We start from the raw sequence: 19,728 nt of genomic DNA, 5'->3' as shown, positions 1-19,728 counted from the left end.
TCTTGGATAAAATCCCATCGTAGGTTGTCAAAAGCTTTTTCTAGATCCACTTTAACTACCATCCATCCACTCTTTCCTTTTTTTCCTTCTTCATTGAATGCATCACTTCTTAGGCTATTATTATATTGTCAACGAGGCTACGCCTTTGAATAAAACTTGTTTGAACAGGTAGAATAATATGTTGCATGATTGTACTTAGGTGATTAGCAATCACTTTAGTAATAATTTTGTATAGAATAGGGCAAAGACTAATCGGTCTAAATTCTTGTAGGTATTAAGGTCAACTAACCTTGGGAATTAAAGTTATAAGAATTCTATTCAGGGAAGAGCCTAAGGGTTTATCAACCCAAAATTCTTTGATATTCCTTCCAGTCTCATTTATAAGTCACATTTTAGAAGATCCATTTAGTCTCATTTATAAATTATGGTGAGACTTTTTAGGTAATAATTGAAAAATATTTTTAAAATTATCCTTCATAAGATAAAAAAATAACATGGCATTACTTTTTAGATTTATTATATAGAGACATATTTAAAATTTTATATACTTTTATTCTTTGTACTTTTTTTGCATTGATATTGATAAGATTAGTAAAAATAATTTGTAAAAGAGACTGGAGGAGTATAAGTGAAAATGCTCTCAACTAACACATCCCTCTGGTTTTAGAAGAATAGGGCATGTGGGCCATCAATCCCAAAGGCTTTAAAGGGTTTCATTTTAAAGAGGGCTTCTTTGACTTCTTCAATTGTAACCAATTTATTATCAAAGTATATATTCAAAATTGTATTCTCTCTTTTATGTATAATCTTTAATTTATTCATAAAAAAATGTAAAAAAAATTAAAAGGAAGTAATTAATAATATATAAAAAATAACTTATTAAAAAGGTTATTATTTTTTTAGACACTAGTAATTTTTATATATGGCCCAAGGAGTACGAAGAAACTATTATGAAGAAAAAGGAAACGCATTCCTATCAAGATCACATGTATAGCAAAGATCAAAGATTGACGATCTTTTGTCTCCCTAGCTAGTCGGGTGCGGGGTCTTCTAGAAACAGTGGCTAAAAAAATTCAATCTTTATTATGAATAACACGTGGAACGTAAACATCTTGTATCTCTCAAATATTCCATGGAGGGATACAGCGACGTCATTTCCTTTGCCTCACTTTTACATTAAAAACAAAAAATAAAAGAATTGACGTTAATGACCCTAACCCAACTCCAATATATATTATTGGTTGTTCTATCGCTCATCCTAAACCAGAACGCATTACCTTTAATTTGCTTTCTCAACCTACATTCATGGGTTCCAAAACACAAGCTTCTGTTCTCCTCCTCTTGCCCTTGTTGCTCCTCTCTCACTTCGGCTCTTCCCTGGCCTGCCCACTTGTCACCTACTGGGGCCAAAATGTGAATGGAGGAGAGTTGGACGACGCATGTGCAACCCACAAATACGAGATTATAAACATAGCATTCCTCAATGTCTTCGTCAATGGACAGACTCCAGACATCAACCTCTCAGGACATTGTTCTGCTTCCTGGGGTGTTCCTTGTACTAAATATGCCTCCCAAAGCCTTGGCGTCAAAATCTTCCTCTCTCTCGTAGGAGCCGCAGGGTCCTTTACCCTTGCTTCTGCTGAAGACGCTAATGATGTTGCAGCCTACATCTGGACCAACGTCCTAGGTGGCCAAACTGGTTCCGGCGGCCTCCTAGGAGACGTGGTCTTAGACGGCATTCACTTTGACATCGAAGGTGGTACGAACTTGTACTGGGATGTGCTTCTACAAGAGCTTTACGCATACAGTCAACAAAACAAGGTTTACTTAGCAGCAGCACCACAATGTCCGATCCCAGATTACTACTTAAACACTGCCATCAGCACGGGGCTGTTCGACTACATTTGGGTCCAGTTCTAAAACAACCCTCGCTGCGAATACTGATGATGGAGATACTCAGAAACTTGATAGATTCATGGAACCAGTGGACCACCAACTTCAATGCCACCAAGTTCTATGTCTGCCTCCCGACGTCTCTCGCTGCAAACGGTATTGCCGGGGGTTATATCCCGGTAGATGTGGTCAACAATGAGATTCTTCCGGTAGTAGAAACCTCTACCAAGCTTGGCGGGGTTATGTTGTGGAGTAGGTACGACTATGATAAAATATCTGGGTATAGTGATCAGATCGTTGGTAGTGCCCTTCGAGCTTCTAATGTTGTACCAAGGCCATTGGTTGCCATGATGAAATCTGCCTCGGAGATGTTGTATCGCCTATCATTGCACTTCTAGTGTGATTGCAACCTCTCTAATCAGTTAGTTGCAGGTAGGGCTGTACAAAAGTCTTCCAGTCCTGTCTGGTCCAGTCCAACTCGAGATGGTCTCAGTCTTGTTCGGTCTGTATATTCACTGGTCCTTCAGGACCAAAAAGACTAAAAAGACCAGACTATTATTTCGGGTTGGACTGGACAAGAGACTAGGCATCCGGACCACTTGGTCCAGTCCAGTCCTATTAATTTTTTATTATAATTATAATTAATTTATTTTTGACAAATGTTTAAAGTGTAATTGATGCTAAGGAGATGATTGTATAAAGATTTATTAAGTTTATTTCTAAATTGTTATTGTAATATAGTGTTGTTGAATTTTGTTGAGTACTGTTTTTGTTAAAGTTATAAATTTAAATAATTTAGACTATAACAGAAATATTTTTTTCTTATTGTTAGAAATTATTATGGATTTATTATTATTATAAGTGTTTTTACTATCTTAATTGAGTTTATTATGTTGGAATGGATTATTTTCTCTCATAGAATAAAAAAAAGGAAAAAAAGCTAAGTGAGTACTGGACTGACAGGACTAGTCTCCCAGTCCTATAGACCAAGTCCAGTCCTGTTAATTTTCGGGTTATCACTAGACAAGACTGGACTACGGGTTGCCTAACCCAGTCTTTTTCATGAAAGAGACCGGACTTCGGGTTAGGGTGAAGTCCAGTGCCGTCCTGTCTTTTGTGCAGCCCTAGTTGCAGGAAGGCTACGGGCTATTGCCTTGGATCTTGCGTGACAAGTTGATTCATGTCAATTTGTCATCAATAAATAAAAGTTTGACCGTTTAATCAAACTTCTAAAATAATACTCCTTCCATTAAAAAATATAAAATATTTTTAATTGAATCTCATCTATCAATAAAGTAGTTATTTACTTTTAAACTAATTTTATCTTTTTATATTTATCCTTATTAAACACCCTATAATAAATATAAAGTCATTATTAATAGGAACACTTTTGAAAAAAAGGCAGTAATTACACCTCGGAAGACTAAAAATACCTTACATTTTTAAACATTCAACTCTTTAAAAAATGTCTTATATTTTTTAACAGAGAGAGTAAATTTATGACAAGTTGTCAATAAAAACTTTTAAAAATTTAATTAAAAATATTGATTCAAATAATTATAAATTTAGAAGTTTTAACTATAAATATGACATTTAAATTTTAAATAGAACTTTTAGTTTATAGTTGAGATTCCTGTTTGAATATGTGAACAACCCATTTTGTCCAAGCACTCGCAAAAAAAATGAAAAAAATTAAGTGAAAAAAATCCCCCATTAAAGTCTCCTTTTCAAAAACAAAATAATAATAATAACGAAATAAATAAATAAATAATATTAAATGAAAAATGCCCTTTGATCCCTTTCTTGTAAACTAGGTTGAAAAGTTGTCTAATAAATTACTACCTATTAACGTCAAAGTTGCTAATCTCCCTTATTTGATTTTCAAATCCTTCATGGTCAGAAAATTTTAGGAAATGTTTGGAAACCATAATAATGATGGCTAAATAAAAATAAATAAATAAAAAAATTTATGATTTGGGAGATTGTGTCATTATGGAGAGAAGCACTAATTTTCATCTATAGAAGGGAAAGGAAGGTGTTGGATCAAGGAGGAAAAAAAGGGGACAAAAAGAAAAAAGCTTGAGAAGAGAGTGTGTTGAAAAGGTAGAGAATGTTTGCCTTTTTCCTCTTGTATCATCTTCACTTATGATAATATGGGATTAGGAATGGGTAGAGATGCCCTAAATAAGATGATAGCCATTATTGCTCTTTATTCTAAAATGCCCCAAGGAAAGCAATACTCTCGTACTTGTGATCACATATGTGATCTTCAAAAATGTTAAAAGCTGAGGGGTATGTGATTGATAATGATTTAGTTAATCCTTTTGTTTTCCATACCCCTTTCTTGGTTTTAATTTTGCCTGTCATGTGTATAAACATATGTTTGCGGTGCCTTGTGTTTATGATTTCTTTTTATCTCTATCATGGATCTATCTTCGGTGCCCATCAGCTTGTTGAGCGTCGAGGTGCTTATCACCCTTAAAAAAAAATATGGGCAATTTAGATTAAATTTGGATGGCTCAAATTTTTTATTTTTATTTTTAATTTTATATTTATAAAAATAAAAGTTTGCAAATTTTTTTGATAAATATATTTATCATCAATCTGGACAATATTGATTTAATTTGGGTGGTTCAATTTAATATTATAATTTTTTATAAATTGATAATCTAAATATACTCTGGACCATGGTATTGAAACCCGGACCGGACCGGCCGGGTCAATCCGAAAACCGGTGACCCAATCTCTTATTCAGTCTAGGTTTACTCCTAAACAGGTGTAACCCAGTCAACCCGGGTTCAACCCGGTATAACCTGGTTAACCCGGTGGGTTGACTGGGTTAACCGGGTTATTTTTTTTGAGAATTTTTTTTCATTTTTTATTTTTTAGAGTGCTGAATTGAGAATTCAGAAATGAGATAACAAAAAAAAGTAAAACTAAAGTCAAAAAATGAAAAATTAGAGGTAGAGCATGCTAAATCCAATTCATATTTTCAGACAGCATTTAGTTCGGCCTTTCATCTGTGTCTCTCCTCTCTCGCCCTAACTTAATTAACGTCTCTTCTCTAACTTAGTCTTCGTCTCTTCTTCAGGCTCTAGTCTATCTTCATCTCTTCTCCAGCTTTATCTCTATCTCTACTATCTTCATCTCTTCTCCAGCTTAGTCTCTGACTCTTCGTCTTTTTTTTAACTCAATCTCCGTCTCTTCTCCAACTCTATCTCCATCTCTTCTCTAGACTTTTGAGATTGAAGAGTTGTAATTGTAATGATAGATATTTAAAATGTTGTATTTTATTACTGTTATACTTTTGAGTGATTGGATTTAGTTGAATATTTTTATAATTAATGTCTTTTTATTTAAATTGTATTATTTTAATCATGACCGATTTGCCACCGGTTCAACCCTAATTGAACTACTAACCCATGACCCAGTGCCATGACCGGTTCGATGACCAGTCCGGTTTTACGTACCTTGCTTTGGACAGTCCAGATTCAATAAATAAAAAAAGTGGAAAATTGTGATTTGTGAACACTAAACAAAGCGTTAACTACATGCGTCGTCCATGAAACTGAAAATGTAGAAGAAAGACAAATAGTTAAGATGACAAGATGATTCTTTAAAATTATAAAAAATGGAGATCAAGTCTCCATCACCGATCAACATACAATACAAATCTCCCATACACAGACACCTCTCATCCTCAATTCAACACCCTCCCAAAAGACTCAGCATCGTCACTAGTTAATATTTATCGTCACTTGGCTCTCAATGCTTCTTTCAACACCCAACATTCAAGCTTTCATCAAATTCTTCAAACATCGTCAGTATATTCACAAATCCTCTGCACTATTGCACAACGTAGCTCATTTAATTTGTGTTTTTCTCATATTAATTTCTCACTATATATATATATATATGGATCATTTTCAGGTTCTATATTTCAAGCTCTTGATTCCTAAATTCCTCCCCAATTACATTTTTATATATTTGTATTTTGAAAAAAAAAATGCCGTGGCAAAATATTTGACAACTGGGTTTATATTTAAGTCAAGTCACATATACTATCATTTTAATAAGTTCACAAACAGTGCCACCATGCATCTTGAACACTAAAAGAAGGAGGACAGTGTTAGATTAATGATTAACCAATTAAGGAAAATGTTGGTTTCAGAGTAAGGATTTGGTAATCCAGCATTATGATTATTATCATTGCAATAAACATTAATAACAGCATGAGGGATTTGCCCACTAACAACATGAAGCCCAATGGAACCATGCATTCGCATAAGGGAAAATGTCAATTAAATCCTAAAATATTGGATTAATAATATTGAAGTTCTCAATAATTTTTTTTAAAATGAGTTACAAATTTTGATTTAAACAATTACAAATATAACTCTCATATTTAGAATTCTCATTCGCAACTATCTAAATTAATATTTGTAATTTATTTTTTAAAAATAATTATCAAGAACGACTAACTGTTAAGACTTAATTGTAATTCTTCCTTCACTTATCATTCAACACTTCGCCAACGTGCAAATCGCCAATGAGCATCTTTGACCCCAGACGTTTCCAAGCTGTCCATATTCGTAGTAATACTTTTTTAATCCCATGCAATGAAATGTTTTTTTATCGTTAATAAATTTACATAAATGATAAAATTTACCTTATTGAAAATAAAATAATCACAAATTTTATTGAAATAATTATAATTTTTTTTTCTTATATTCACAACAATATAACAGTAAATCACAATTTCACATATCAAAATTCTGATATTGCAACAAGTGTTAAAAATAACAAGTAATGATTACAAGTTTTGTTTGAATAATTATAATTTTCCTTCTTATATTACAATAATGTAACAACAAATCACAAATTTTCATGCATGTCAAATTTTATTGCCACAAGGATAATTTAATCATTTCTATAAATTTATTAATGATAAAAAAATTTTAAAAATTTCAGCGGAATTATGATATTTTAAAAAACTAGATTGTTATTTATATAATTTAAAAGAATTTTATTATCATTTTTTTCAAAAATTAAAATTCAAACTGAACCGACTGGTTAATCGGTGAATCAACGAACCTGCACCTAATCTGGTGGTCTGGTTTATATTCGTGATACTTAATTTAATTGTTTCGTAGATCTTAAGTTAAATCGTAAATTTCATATTATATTATATGCACAGGTCGATCGGGCCAACCGTTGACTTTTTTTTCGCATCAGAAACACGAAGCGTGTACTAACAGTAACACTCTGAAGCAAGGAGCTGCAGTTTGACATTTTCAGAGGACGAAAACATGATTCCCGTACATCATTGACCTCCACGATTATGTCATCTTCCCCATCTTTATCATTAATGAGTCTACCAATCCCACCAGACTTTAGCCTTTGATTTCTTCAACATCTTTGCATTAGGTCAACGCTTGGATTAAATAATGAAAGCCCTTTCCGCATAGATTTGCAATATTGAACATACAACCATATAATTGGGATATTTTTACTATCTTTTACTAGTGAAAAATAACAAATAATAGAGAGAATGATTGTTAAATCATAAAAAAGGCAATTAATAACAGTTAGGTTTTTAATAAATTTTTTTGAAAAATAAAGTATAAATATCAAATTAAATAATTATAAATTTAAAAGTTTCAAATACAAATGATATTATATTTATGTTATAAATGTAACTCTATTTATAATTGAGATTTTTATCTATAGGAACGTAACTGTTATTAATTCCCCTCCTTTGGTACTTTACCATAACATTAACACTGTGCTTGACTTGCAAGGCAAAAGAGGGAGAAAAGAAAATGAAGAGAAGAGAAAAGTGAAAGGATGTAATTTTTTTTCATGGTGTTTGGCTAAACAAAGGAAAATAGGACAAAGAGAAAAGTTGTTAATTTTATATGATAATAATAATCTTATTATTTATAACATATTTATATATAACAAAATTTAATATTTTAACATATTACATATGAATAATTTCTATCATATATAAACCCATCTCCATGAGAGTTATGGTTTTCGATTGAATTGAAAATTCCAAGAAGCATGGTTTTTTAAAATTCTGTGTATAATGTTCTTCCAACAAAATCAGTTTCAAAATCTAAAACCAATAGTTGAGAGAGAAAGAGAAATGAAAAAAAAAAATCTAATTTTTGAAATGAGACAAATCCCAGTTAGGGCAACGAGAGGTAGATCATCAATTCAATGAATTCTGATGAGATGTAGATCAGTTTGGTGTTGCTACGACCCAACTGTGCAGCTCCTGTAGATCAGTTAGTTTATTTTTTCTCAACACTTTTCTCTCCTCCCTACTTGTCTCTTCTACCAAGCACACTGGATATTTCTCATCAAACTTTTAAACACTGTGCTTCGCTGCAGAGCGGATACGCTTGGCTTTATCATCAGACTATGAAGCTACATATGAAATTCTGATAGCAAGTGGGAAATTGACCTTTAGTTAGTGGGAAATTGCCCTTCTCAATAATATTCTCAATGGCATCTTCTATGAATACAATGCTAAACCGTCCTATGAATATATTCAAACGTCAAACTTTGAGGCTTTCGTGACAACCAACCAACTCCATCGCCCTATAAATAAATGTTGGACCACGATATAGCTTCACCACCATACCACAACCCAAACAGCTTACACCATCATGTCTAAATCCTCTCAAGCTTTCCCATTCCTCCTCTTCCTTTTTCTCCTTAGATCCTCCGATGCCTCACCACGTGGCGGTGTCGCCATCTACTGGGGCCAAAACGGTAACGAGGGAACCCTGTCAGAGGCGTGCGCCACCGGGAAATATGCCTATGTTAATGTAGCTTTTCTCATCCAGTTCGGCAACGGTCAAACCCAACAGATGAATCTCGCAGGCCATTGTAACCCCGCAATCGCCGGTTCATGCGTCAAGTTTAGCTCCGAGATCAAAGACTGTCAAGCAAAAGGAATCAAAGTGTTGCTCTCCATCGGCGGCGGCGTCGGGAGCTACTCTCTTTCCTCCGTCGAGGATGCCAGAAACGTTTCCAAGTACCTGTGGGACACTTTCTTGGGAGGCAAGTCATCGTCGAGGCCTCTAGGCGACGCCGTTTTAGACGGAATAGACTTCGACATTGAGCTTGGCTCGACGCAGTACTATGATCATCTTGCTCGTTTCCTGAAGAACTACGGCGTGGCCAGAGGAAAGAGGGTATACATAAGTGGGGCCCCACAGTGCCCTTTCCCTGATAGATTTCTGGGCACTGCCCTCAGCACAGGGCTTTTTGACTTTGTTTGGGTTCAGTTCTATAATAATCGTCCGTGTCAGTATGCTAATGGGAACATCACGAACCTTGTGAATTCGTGGAACACATGGACACGTTCGGTGCCAGCGCCGCAGATATTTTTGGGGTTGCCGGCAGCTCCGGCGGCAGCCGGAAGTGGGTATATTCCGGCTGATGTGTTGACATCGGAAATCCTGCCGGTGATCAAGAAGTCACCGAAGTACGGAGGAGTGATGTTGTGGTCAAGGTTTCATGATAAGCAGAGTGGATACTCTGATTCAATTATTGGTAGCGTGTGAAGAGATGTTGTAAGAAAAACTGAATGTTTCGCATCAAGTTGTTTGTTATTATAAAATTGGCTGTGCGTAATTTCTATTTACCTCATTAATAAAGGAAAGCAAAAATCATTTTTTATTATTGTTTTTTAAAAGGAAAGAAAATATACTTGGGAATTTTTTAAGTCATGAGAACTGTTGGAGTTCGAGTATATTTACCCAAAAAAAAAAATCCCCCTTTTATTATTATAAAGCATATTTTAAAAATTATACTCCCATTATTCAAAAACGTAAGTCATTTTTAATCGACTTTTGCCTTCTAATAAAGTAATTATTTTTTTTCAACCTAACTCTATCTTTTTATATTTACTCATATTTAATATGGTGTTTTACCCTAAAATAAATATAAAAAAATTTATTCAATAAAAATATTTTAAAAAATAATAATTACACCTTAAAAAGACAAACAGTATTTAAAGAAAGGTATATTTTTTGGCCCAAAAAAATTAATTAATTAAAAAAAGAAAGGTATATTTGAAAAAGATGAAAATGTTAAAGGGACATTAATTAATTAAGGGTAAGGGTGTGCATCTTAAGTATTTTTTGAGAAACACCCAGCACCCTAATATTTTTGTTAGACCAATTTTGTCCTTAAAGTTATCAAAACAAAACATTTTTGTTCTTTTTGTCAAATTTTTTTAACGATCAATGTTTGAAATCAATGTTGAAAATTTAATATAAATGATAAAAATGCTCCGTTTTAATAACATCAATGACAAAATTGCTCCAACAAAAACATTAAGATGCTAGATGCTCCTTAAAAAAATACTTTAGGAAAAAATAACACCTTTGCACATAATTAATTACATCAGCCTGTATGAATTAATTAAAAGTATATTATAATGGTAAAAAGTAATGAATAAAAAAGTTGCTAGAGTATATATCAAGTGGGAACGTACCTTGTTTCTTTTAATGAAATAAATAAGATTGGCATAATGAAATAAAAATGCACTCTTCACTCAAGTTGGAGAACTAATTTGGATATTTCCAATTTCCTACAAACTTTATCTTAAAATTTCATGGATTAGTACTATTTTGAATTAATTCTTCATAAATTGGTGTTTTTAAAGTCAAGTTAAATTATTTTCAATGAGAGATGCCTAACGCGCGCGAGCTCTAAAAGATATTGCTTTCGCATATTTTGAAATAAGTGTAATGAGAGTTTTAAGTGAATAGAGTGAAAAAAGATAAAACAAAATCCACAACTAATTAGGACTGCACCAGATCAGACAGGGTTAGTTCCAAACTTGAGGTCTGACCCAATTTTAGTTATGGTCCAGTCCAGAGTAAACCTGACAGGGGCACTAACTACGCCTGAAGCATGTTCTTTCCTCCTTTTCTCCTGGTACAACAGCTAAAATCTTGGGAATTCTTAAAACTCTATCTTTGCCTGAAGGACAAATGTCACAAAGTCAACATCCACTATGATTCTGCTAAGGCTATCACTTTCATCCATAACAAGCAATCCCAAAATCTTCAGGAAAACTAGGATCTTGTTATGCACAAATAGATAATCACCATTAATCACGTCTACAATAATAATAATAATAATAATAATAATAATAATAAATAACCGCAAAGACTGGCTAGCAATCAAGAAAACCAAAGTGTTTGATACAATACAAGGATCCTCAATCAAGAAAGGTGTAACAACTCTCTGCTTGCTGACCCGACATGGCCTTGTTTTCTTTTGCACGATTTCTTGGGTGGCCTTGTTTTACCCGGCGAGGGGAAAAAAAAAGAAAGAAAGTTCTTTTCACATTCTAATGTGTGCTTGGGTAAAATTAGTACTTTTTCACTTTTAATATGTGAAAAGTTGTTTGGAAAAAAAAGAGAGAGATGAAAATGTATCTTAAAAATATTTTAAAAATGTTATTGAAAGTGAATTTAATAAATATAAAATGATGGAGCTTTTAAAAAATAAATTAATTTGATCATAATATTTCAAGTATAATCTATTATTCTTTAGTTAAAAAATATTCTTAATTCATTAAAAATATAATAATTATTTAAATAATAATAATTAAAAATTAAATTTTTAACATTATACATTGAATAATTAATCATGTTAATTTTTAGAATTGATATACATTCAACCAATAAATCAACTTGTTTTATACTTTTATTATTTAATAAATCAAATTTTATATTATTTAAAATTTTTATTAACCAACACAGATTTATCCAATTGGTTAAACATTTTTTGAATAAAAAAATGTATCATATATATTTTTTGAATCATGTTAAATTTTAATATTAATGTATGTTAAACTATTTATTATATGATTTTTCCAACATATCAAACTTTATATTTTTATATTCTTATTATTTAACAAATTAAATTTTATGATATTTAAATTTTTCATATTTTCTAAACATTTCAATTGTATCATATTTATATAACAAAAATTATAAATTATCATAAATTAATATTTTTTATCACTGAATATTGAAAAACACATTTCAAAAGTATAAATCATCATTAATCCAAGCATCTTTCAGTACATCAAACTGATTTTTTAAAAAAAATTATATCTAAAAACAAATTTTATTATAATAATTGATTTTTATTAAATTGATTTTTACCAAATGAGTTTTAAACAAACAAACTTTTTTAATAAAGTGAGCCAAACACATAAATGTATCACAACCATTCAATATTATTGATTGCTTTCTTACGGTGATCAAGTTCTGGAAAAAGAGTATCACAGTTCGATCCCCAGTCTGTCGACATAGGACGAAACTGCTTCTCTTTCCAACCTCTAAAAAAATTCAATCCCACATGCTACAACCTAGATAGTAATTTTAAAACGTAACCAAAAAAAAACAAAATCATATAATAAAACAATTAAAAAAAACATTTTAAACCAAACAAACAAGCAATTCGGAAATCAAACCACCAAGAGGCAAAGGGGTAACATGATGCTATTTGCTATTCTAGACTAGATTATCCTGTTGCATGGGTTCAAAACCTAACCAGTGGTAGTACCCATCTTTCGTTGCTGTTTACACTTGCCGGACCTGGATGTTGTGAGTGGACTGGGACCTCCATATGGGTTGTCTGCCACTCTGTACAAGGGCCACTTCTTCTCCTTCCTTCACCATCCCTTGTTTCTGAAGGTAGAAACCATGGATATGTAATCATCACAAGTGCACGGAAAAGCAAATAGGAAAAGAGTAAAACAAGCATTGACATAAGCAGTCATTTGCAGACAAATCAATCGTAAGTAGATGAAAGCATGTTAGGCAAGTCTTGCCTTACATTTCCTCACTTTGATTATTGATTGATTTTTCATTTCATAGCCACAATAAAGAACATCAAGTGAAATTGTTAGGTTGACAACGTCTACCAAAAAATGATAGACCAAGTCAATCGTAAGTAGACATGTAAGCATGTTTGAAGTAAGTCGGTAACCATGCCTTCATGTTAGCTTATCAATTTTTGGTAGATCAGAATCTACCTATCCCAAGAATCAAAAGATTAAAGTTTAATAGAGTTAACGAACCCTTCGAAAACAATCCCAACAGCATACTACTTGCTGTCGTTAGAAAGAGTGGACCATGAAACTAGATAGTGCAAGATATGACAAAGCAACAAATTTTATCAAGGTCAAAACTTTCAGTCAAATTTTTTTTTAATTAAAGAGATAGGCACTAATGGCCTGAGGTTACAAGCGAGATAAAACCCACAACCTTCTACTTATAGGGCAGTTTACATACCACTAGGCTACAAGATGTAGCCATTAATTTACAAGTGGGATAGAATTCACAACCTCCCACTTATAGGGGAGCTTTCAGTCAAATTTCAATCATGAAAGAGGAGGAATTAAATAGTAAATAGTAACCACCTTTTCCTTTGCTCCTGTTTCGTTTTTTTTTTTTTTGGGGTGGGGGAGGGGGTATCAACTCTCAACATCTCAATGATAGTTTATTTACCAAGGGGGAAAACAAAAATGCTTCAAAACAATACCTGGAGTAAGCCTAGCGCTCTGGTGAAAGTCTCCTCCGCATCGTCGGAGAATTCCATAAATATGGGACACACCCCTTGATACAAAGCCAGTCGCTGTTGTATCCTCTTACTGTGTGGGCAGCAAAATTTTCAGTTTTCTGACAATACAGCTTTCACAAAAACATAATATATATAATAAAAAACAGTAAGATGAATTTAGATTTTTAAGATGTAATGCACACATCGTCAGGGAAAGAATGGAATGATTTCCAAGGTGTCCATCGACCAGATGTATCAGTTAAATCTAGAGGATTAGGCAATTTGTAACATCGTAAATGCAAATATTCACCAATCAAGCAGCTTTATGAGTCACTAGGCACAGATAATCAACCAAGTTCATAACTAAATACATCCAAATGTCTTTCAAGGGGAAGAAAAAGCATCCAAAATTTTCGTCCGAAGGCCAAATTTTGTTGATGATAAATGAGTTTGTCTTGAAAATAAATGAGAAAGAGGATAAAGTACTTACTTGTCAGTAAAAGCAAATATAGTGCCAGAAGGTCGATAGTGGCTCAGGAGGATAGCCATAAAACCTGATCTAGTGAAGACTACAGTAGAGGTTCCAAGGGTGTTAGACATCATTGTCGCATGGAAGGCAAACATCTCACTCATGTGGTTCTGAAGAGGTCCAAAATAAAGAATCAATATATCAGCTCTGACAGTCAAATGCAGCAAGAGCATATAGTGGATGAAAAAAAGTTAGCATGGCTACAGATCAATGTAACTTCAAACCTTGAATACTTGGCCAAGATTAGGCGGCATTTGGCCCCCTGGAATGGTTGCTTCTGTCCGTAATGCTACTGTGTGCATTACTTTCACAGCTTTCAGTGGGAACCTGCATGATAATAAATATAATTATTCCCTTTTCTAGCGAGTAATAATAAGCATAAAGTTTACCAACTTTCAGCCCCTTCCTCGCTTCTGTAGATTACTCAAGATATTATCAGTTAACATCATAATTTTTTCTACAAGAGACCAAAATGCTAATATTGCAATTCAGTATCTACTGATGCTCAAGGACAAAACAGTAATGTCCGCCCTTATTAATGCACATAGTCTAGATACCGTTTGTCTTAACTCACTGCAAGACAAAATTGATTATAATATAACCCTTCTTCCCTTTATCAGTGTTTTGGATTGCTAAAGCGACTTAATCGAGCATATATAGCCATATAGGAGAAATATCAAAGTCATTTACAACTCTTGTTCCTTGTAGATGACATGTTGAATTTAGCACTCAGACTCAAGATAGTGTTGAACCACGAAACAAAAATGATCCTCAAAAGAAGTCCGCCAACTATTCCTTACATTAGCAAGTCAATCTAATTTAGAAGTCTCCCAATTTCTCTTCAAAATTGACCAATTTTGAAGAGACATGTGATGCATGGGGGGCACTTGAACAATGGACCTCACACACTGTTTCTATCTCTCAAAAGTTGACCATCCATTTCTCTACTCTGAGATATGAAGGGCAGGAAGCTAGTTACTTACTTTCCATGAGCAGTTTCTCCAGAGAGCATAATTCCATCAGCACCTTCACGAACAGCAATTGCAATATCTGATACCTCTGCTCTGGTTGGTGTAGGGTGTACAATCATGCTTTCCAACATATTAGTTGCCACAATAACAGCCTTCCCCATGCTACGACAAATCGTGATTATCTCTTCCTATAGTTTGACATTATCAGGCATAATGGATGTTAAGATAAGCTCAAAAATGTCAACTTTTGGAGTTTAATCCAACAGGACAATATTTTCATAGTTGCTTTCTATTAGAAATGACATTACCTGCAAAAGTGGAACCTCCTCAATGGGAAGCTCTGCACCAAGATCTCCTCTTGCAACCATTGCCTAAGACAGGATTTTATCAATATTAACAGAACTATTAACAATCATTGTATTTACAATTTAGTGTAAATCAACCCCCATATATAGCAGCAATATAGATAAATAACGCAAGGATCAGATCAGCACCCCATCAGAAGCTGTAATAATTGAGTGCAAGTTTGGTATAGAGTCTGCACTTTCAATCTTCACGATGACATGTATATCAGCACCACAACCTGAAGTATTGGACAGGAAATTATGTATAACTATAAGCACTCAGATAACTGATTATTTTAACATTTTTTATTTCTTACTTTTTAAATAGTTCTTCAATTCGTGAACCACTTGAGCATCCTTAACAAAGGAAACAGCATAAAAGTCAACTTGGTTATCCACTCCAAATTTGATGTCATCCCAGTCCTTCTCTGCAACAAATCAAGGTGGAATTTTTGTTCATGAGAAACCAGCATAACATCAAATAACAAATTTAGACATAACGAGGAAAATAGGACACAAATTATCAGAAAAGAAAGAAAACAGGATTAGTAAGTAAAAGACCAACCAGTAATGGAAGGCAGTGTTGCACTTTTTCCTCGAACATTCAAATGTCGCCTTGATTTGAGCTCTCCTCCATCAACAACTTCACATTTCACTGAATCACCCGTCTTTGATTTAACCATCAATGACATCATGCCACCTATATCATAAATCAAAAGTCAATATTCCATCATAACATGTCTCAGTAATTTGGTTTACTTGATATTTGAGCTGCACAGTTTGGGAGTCAATAATAGTTGATAAGTATCAAGACCATTTCTACCCAAAAGCTTGACCAACTAAGTAACAATGTGTGACTGGAATTATTATCTACAAGAATTTAGCATCCTCATCCCTTCACATGAAAGGCCTTTGGGCCTGAAGTGGGGACAAAAACACAATCTCAAGCTATTTTAAACCCAGCTACTAGGCTAGAAGGAACTAGCAGTTTAACCTGCTATGTTATAAAGCCAATGAAAATGTTATCATGTTTGAGTGCCAGCAAACTTATCAGTTTCCATGTGCCATTTTAAATTTTTAAACAAGATAAGTGATGACTATTGAAATCACAACCACTTTCCAAATAAAAGATGTCAACTCAGAAAACTGAACTATTAAGGCCAATTAGCACTTTCTAACTCGTTATCCAATTAAAATATTTAACAACAACAACAATCTAACATCTTGTTTTAGCTGTATTAGCACTTTCTAACTCGTTATCCATATAAATAATGTCTAAAGCAAGGTAGGAGGCTCCAAAATCCAATGGGAGGGGAGGACTTTTGGTGGGGAAAAAATGTATGCGAAGATTGCTAACCTCCCCATAAAAAAATTATGATGATTACTAATATGGAGCTGAGTTATGCTTAACAAACAGTTATAAGTGATGTGAACGATAGAAATGATCAAGTGATCATCATACCATCAACAAGAAGCATGTCCCCAACTTCCACATCATTGACAAAATCATCATAGTTCACACTGACACAATCTGGAGTTCCAACACCCCTCTGAATTGTAAAGGTGAACTCCTGACCAGGTGTCAACATGATTGGTTGTGGCAAATCCCCACTCCTAACCTCAGGGCCCTGAAAGGAAGGAAAAAAAGAAAAAGAAAAAGGACTATCAATCATAAAATCACAAGGCAAGAATTAAAATTTCAGTCTTGAAAAAGCAAAACAAAGTGCATATCCGTTGGGATTGAAGAAGAAAAGTCCAGTAGGCCTCAAAAGCCCAGCTCGTCTAAGAAGTCCATCTTGCAAAAGATAAAAGCCCAATAGTTATTATAGCTTGATTGTACAGTACATTCTAGAACAAGATTGCATGCATTGTATAGACTTTGAAAATATTTTTCAGATATTTTTCATTCTTTCTGGCCATTCTAGACGAATGTGCTTGTGTCATTGATTGGTTATTGTACAGCAGTATTGTTCTATAAAGCTCACAGACCCTCAGGCTTCCATTCCATCCGAAAGGTCATTTTCATCCCTTCTCTCTGAAATCAGACTATATCAGTCAAATTGTCATTTACCAAAAGATAGGACAAAATTCAAAATTATAACAGCCAACAATAGATTTCCATTAATCAAGTCCATTATACTTAAATCATGGACTTCAAGCTACTACTGCTTTAGTGAAAACATGCAACAGATAATGTTATGCAGCATATAGAAGGAAAATGTTGTCCCAACCAACGAAATAAAATAATATAATATTAACTGAGCACCTTTTTTGGGGCAAAATGAGTATATATCATTGACTAATGAATAACATCATGAAACATGAATCACACCAACTGCCAAGCTATAGCATATCTTGCTAAAAAGAGTCACAAAAAAGATAGGCCACCAGAGGTGAATCAAATTTAATCTCATACAGATCAGTCACCTCGATGAAGGCAATATGTATGCGCCAGTCATATCCTGTATATGCGTTATAGTTACCCTAAATTACGTGCGTACTTCATTATTTTACTGTGCTCAATTGCACAGTATAAAGACCGATATTTATTTGTCATTAAACTGCAAACCGAGATAACGAAAATAAAATGTAAGCAACGTAGCATTGTTCAGAAGCAAGAAAAAAGTCGAAGTTGAAACTTGCCTTGGTGTCAAGCATAATCGAGATCACATTATCCTTAGATTGTGCATTATACTCCTTAACCAAGTCAATAACTTTCTGATGAGAAGCATGGTCTCCATGAGACATATTGAGGCGAGCAACATTCATGCCAGCCTCAGCAAGCTTCCATATCATTTCCCGAGTATTAGTAGAAGGACCAATCGTACAAACTATCTTCGTCTTCCGTCTAACCGTGGGCTTCGACCACATACCAGCTGAAGTGTCACCGAATTGCTGGATTCCACGCAAATGCTGCAACTGCTCCTCAATCTAAGCAAATCGAACCAAAGACATAAGCAATCCGCCGGTTTCCTACGAAAACTCAAAGTACATTCATAACAAACAGTGAAATGCACGAACCTTCAAATCATCCTCCGGCGACACGGGAACTACTTCAGCAGGTGAAAGAGCAGATTTCCTTGCAATGATCTGGCATGACCTTCTGCGAGAGCCAAGTTTGGAGGTTTTCTTAGGTGAAAAGACATTGAAGGCAAAAGTCGAAGGCTTTAACAAGTTTTCAGCTCTGGGTTGGGCAGATCCAGGGGCGGGGCAAAGGAAGGAGCTGTGAATGGAGCGCGTGGCCACCACCTGAGACATTGTGGTAGGAAGAAGAAAGTGAGAGGGAGATGTGAGGAGGAAGCAGTATAAGGGAAGAGGAGGGGTTGTGTGCGTGTGTGTGTTGAGAAAGAAGGATGGTAGAATTATAGAAGGAGGTTGGAGAAGTCACCGCAAAATTTGGCGGAGCTTTTGAGAAGACAAAGAAGAGCAGGGCCTCGTTTGTATCGAGGAATTGAATAGCGCTCTCGCGACTTCGTTTTCGAAGCCCTCGCTTCCATTTTGTTCGCAGTCAAGAGTCATGCTGTCATTTGCTCCCAAAAAAAAAAAAAAGAGTCATGCCGTCAATTGTCCGGACGCTGCTTCAAGCTTTCTTACGACGCCGTTTTAAAGGTTTTTTCTTCAAAATTATTATTTATTTATTTACCATTTATAAATAGTACATAATTTATTAAAAATTTTAGAGGAACTGACACTTAAAGTCCCAAAAAAAAATCAATGCTTAAAAAACATTTTATGGAAAATATAAATACTTTAATTATAGGAATACCGAATTAAAAATTAATATTCGTGTATTTGCACTTATTTGAATATATCTTTATAACTCCTTTTTTTAGTACTTTTTTAAATTCACCATTGTATAGAATCATTTTTTTTGGAGCAAAGTATCATTCTCCCAAATGTTTATATAGAGAAGATGTAGATAAACCTAATGTTCTATATGTGAAGAAAATGTAGAGTTTATATGAGCATAGGGCAGTCATTTCTGCTTTAGCCAAACAAACAAAATATGGCAAATATTTCTTGAGTAAGATCATATTTCCTCCATTCAAAAATGTAAAACATTTTCTTAGGAGTTAAATATTTAAAATATAATATATTTTTAATTTTTTAAGATGTAATCATTGTTTTTTTAAGTACCCCTATTAATAATGATTTTATATTTATTGTATGGTGTTTAATAGGGGTAATTATAAAAAAATAAAGTTAATTTGAAAGTAGATAACTACTTTATTGAGAATAAAATTAGGTTAAAAATACTTTATATTTTTAAACGGAAGGAGTACACAGTACACTATCTATCCAAAATTATAAAACATTTTTAAATAAAATATTATATATCAATAAACTTCATTAAATATATTAAAAAAATTTAAAAAATAAGAATATA

General features: G+C 33.7%; 3 protein-coding genes across 4 annotated transcripts; 2 read left to right on the top strand and 1 right to left on the bottom strand.

Moving 5' to 3' along the window:
• Window positions 1-1,305: 1,305 nt before the first annotated feature.
• On the top strand, window positions 1,306-1,920 carry LOC129292451 (hevamine-A-like). The gene has a single exon (XM_054930001.1). It carries the CDS (start codon window positions 1,306-1,308, stop codon window positions 1,918-1,920), a length of 615 nt encoding a protein of 204 aa, XP_054785976.1.
• A 6,606-nt stretch (window positions 1,921-8,526) lies between these two features.
• LOC129292664 (hevamine-A-like) lies at window positions 8,527-9,591 on the top strand. Its single transcript, XM_054930260.1, has one exon. The coding sequence runs from the start codon at window positions 8,571-8,573 to the stop codon at window positions 9,471-9,473; it is 903 nt and encodes a 300-aa protein (XP_054786235.1). The 5' UTR covers window positions 8,527-8,570; the 3' UTR covers window positions 9,474-9,591.
• A 1,033-nt stretch (window positions 9,592-10,624) lies between these two features.
• LOC129293566 (plastidial pyruvate kinase 2) lies at window positions 10,625-18,803 on the bottom strand. Of its 2 annotated transcripts, XM_054931597.1 has the most exons (13): window positions 18,363-18,803; window positions 17,985-18,272; window positions 16,804-16,969; window positions 15,907-16,041; window positions 15,659-15,769; window positions 15,492-15,580; window positions 15,306-15,368; window positions 15,010-15,185; window positions 14,251-14,353; window positions 13,988-14,136; window positions 13,480-13,588; window positions 12,487-12,623; window positions 10,625-10,899 (listed from the first exon to the last, which is right to left on the bottom strand). In XM_054931597.1, the coding sequence occupies exons 1-12, from the start codon at window positions 18,597-18,599 to the stop codon at window positions 12,516-12,518; spliced, it is 1,734 nt and encodes a 577-aa protein (XP_054787572.1). In that variant the 5' UTR covers window positions 18,600-18,803; the 3' UTR covers window positions 10,625-10,899; window positions 12,487-12,515. The 2 variants fall into 2 exon arrangements, with proteins under 2 accessions (XP_054787572.1, XP_054787571.1); XM_054931596.1 differs by lacking the exon at window positions 10,625-10,899 and having other exon boundaries at window positions 12,152-12,623.
• Window positions 18,804-19,728: the final 925 nt, after the last annotated feature.

The sequence above is a fragment of the Prosopis cineraria genome, unplaced genomic scaffold, assembly GCF_029017545.1.
Source record: "Prosopis cineraria cultivar Desert tree isolate PC_DT_omini unplaced genomic scaffold, ASM2901754v1 PC14, whole genome shotgun sequence".
NCBI classification, from domain to species: Eukaryota; Viridiplantae; Streptophyta; class Magnoliopsida; order Fabales; family Fabaceae; genus Prosopis; species Prosopis cineraria.
Note: the sequence above shows the minus strand (reverse complement) of the source record. Positions and strands in the feature narration are given on the sequence as shown.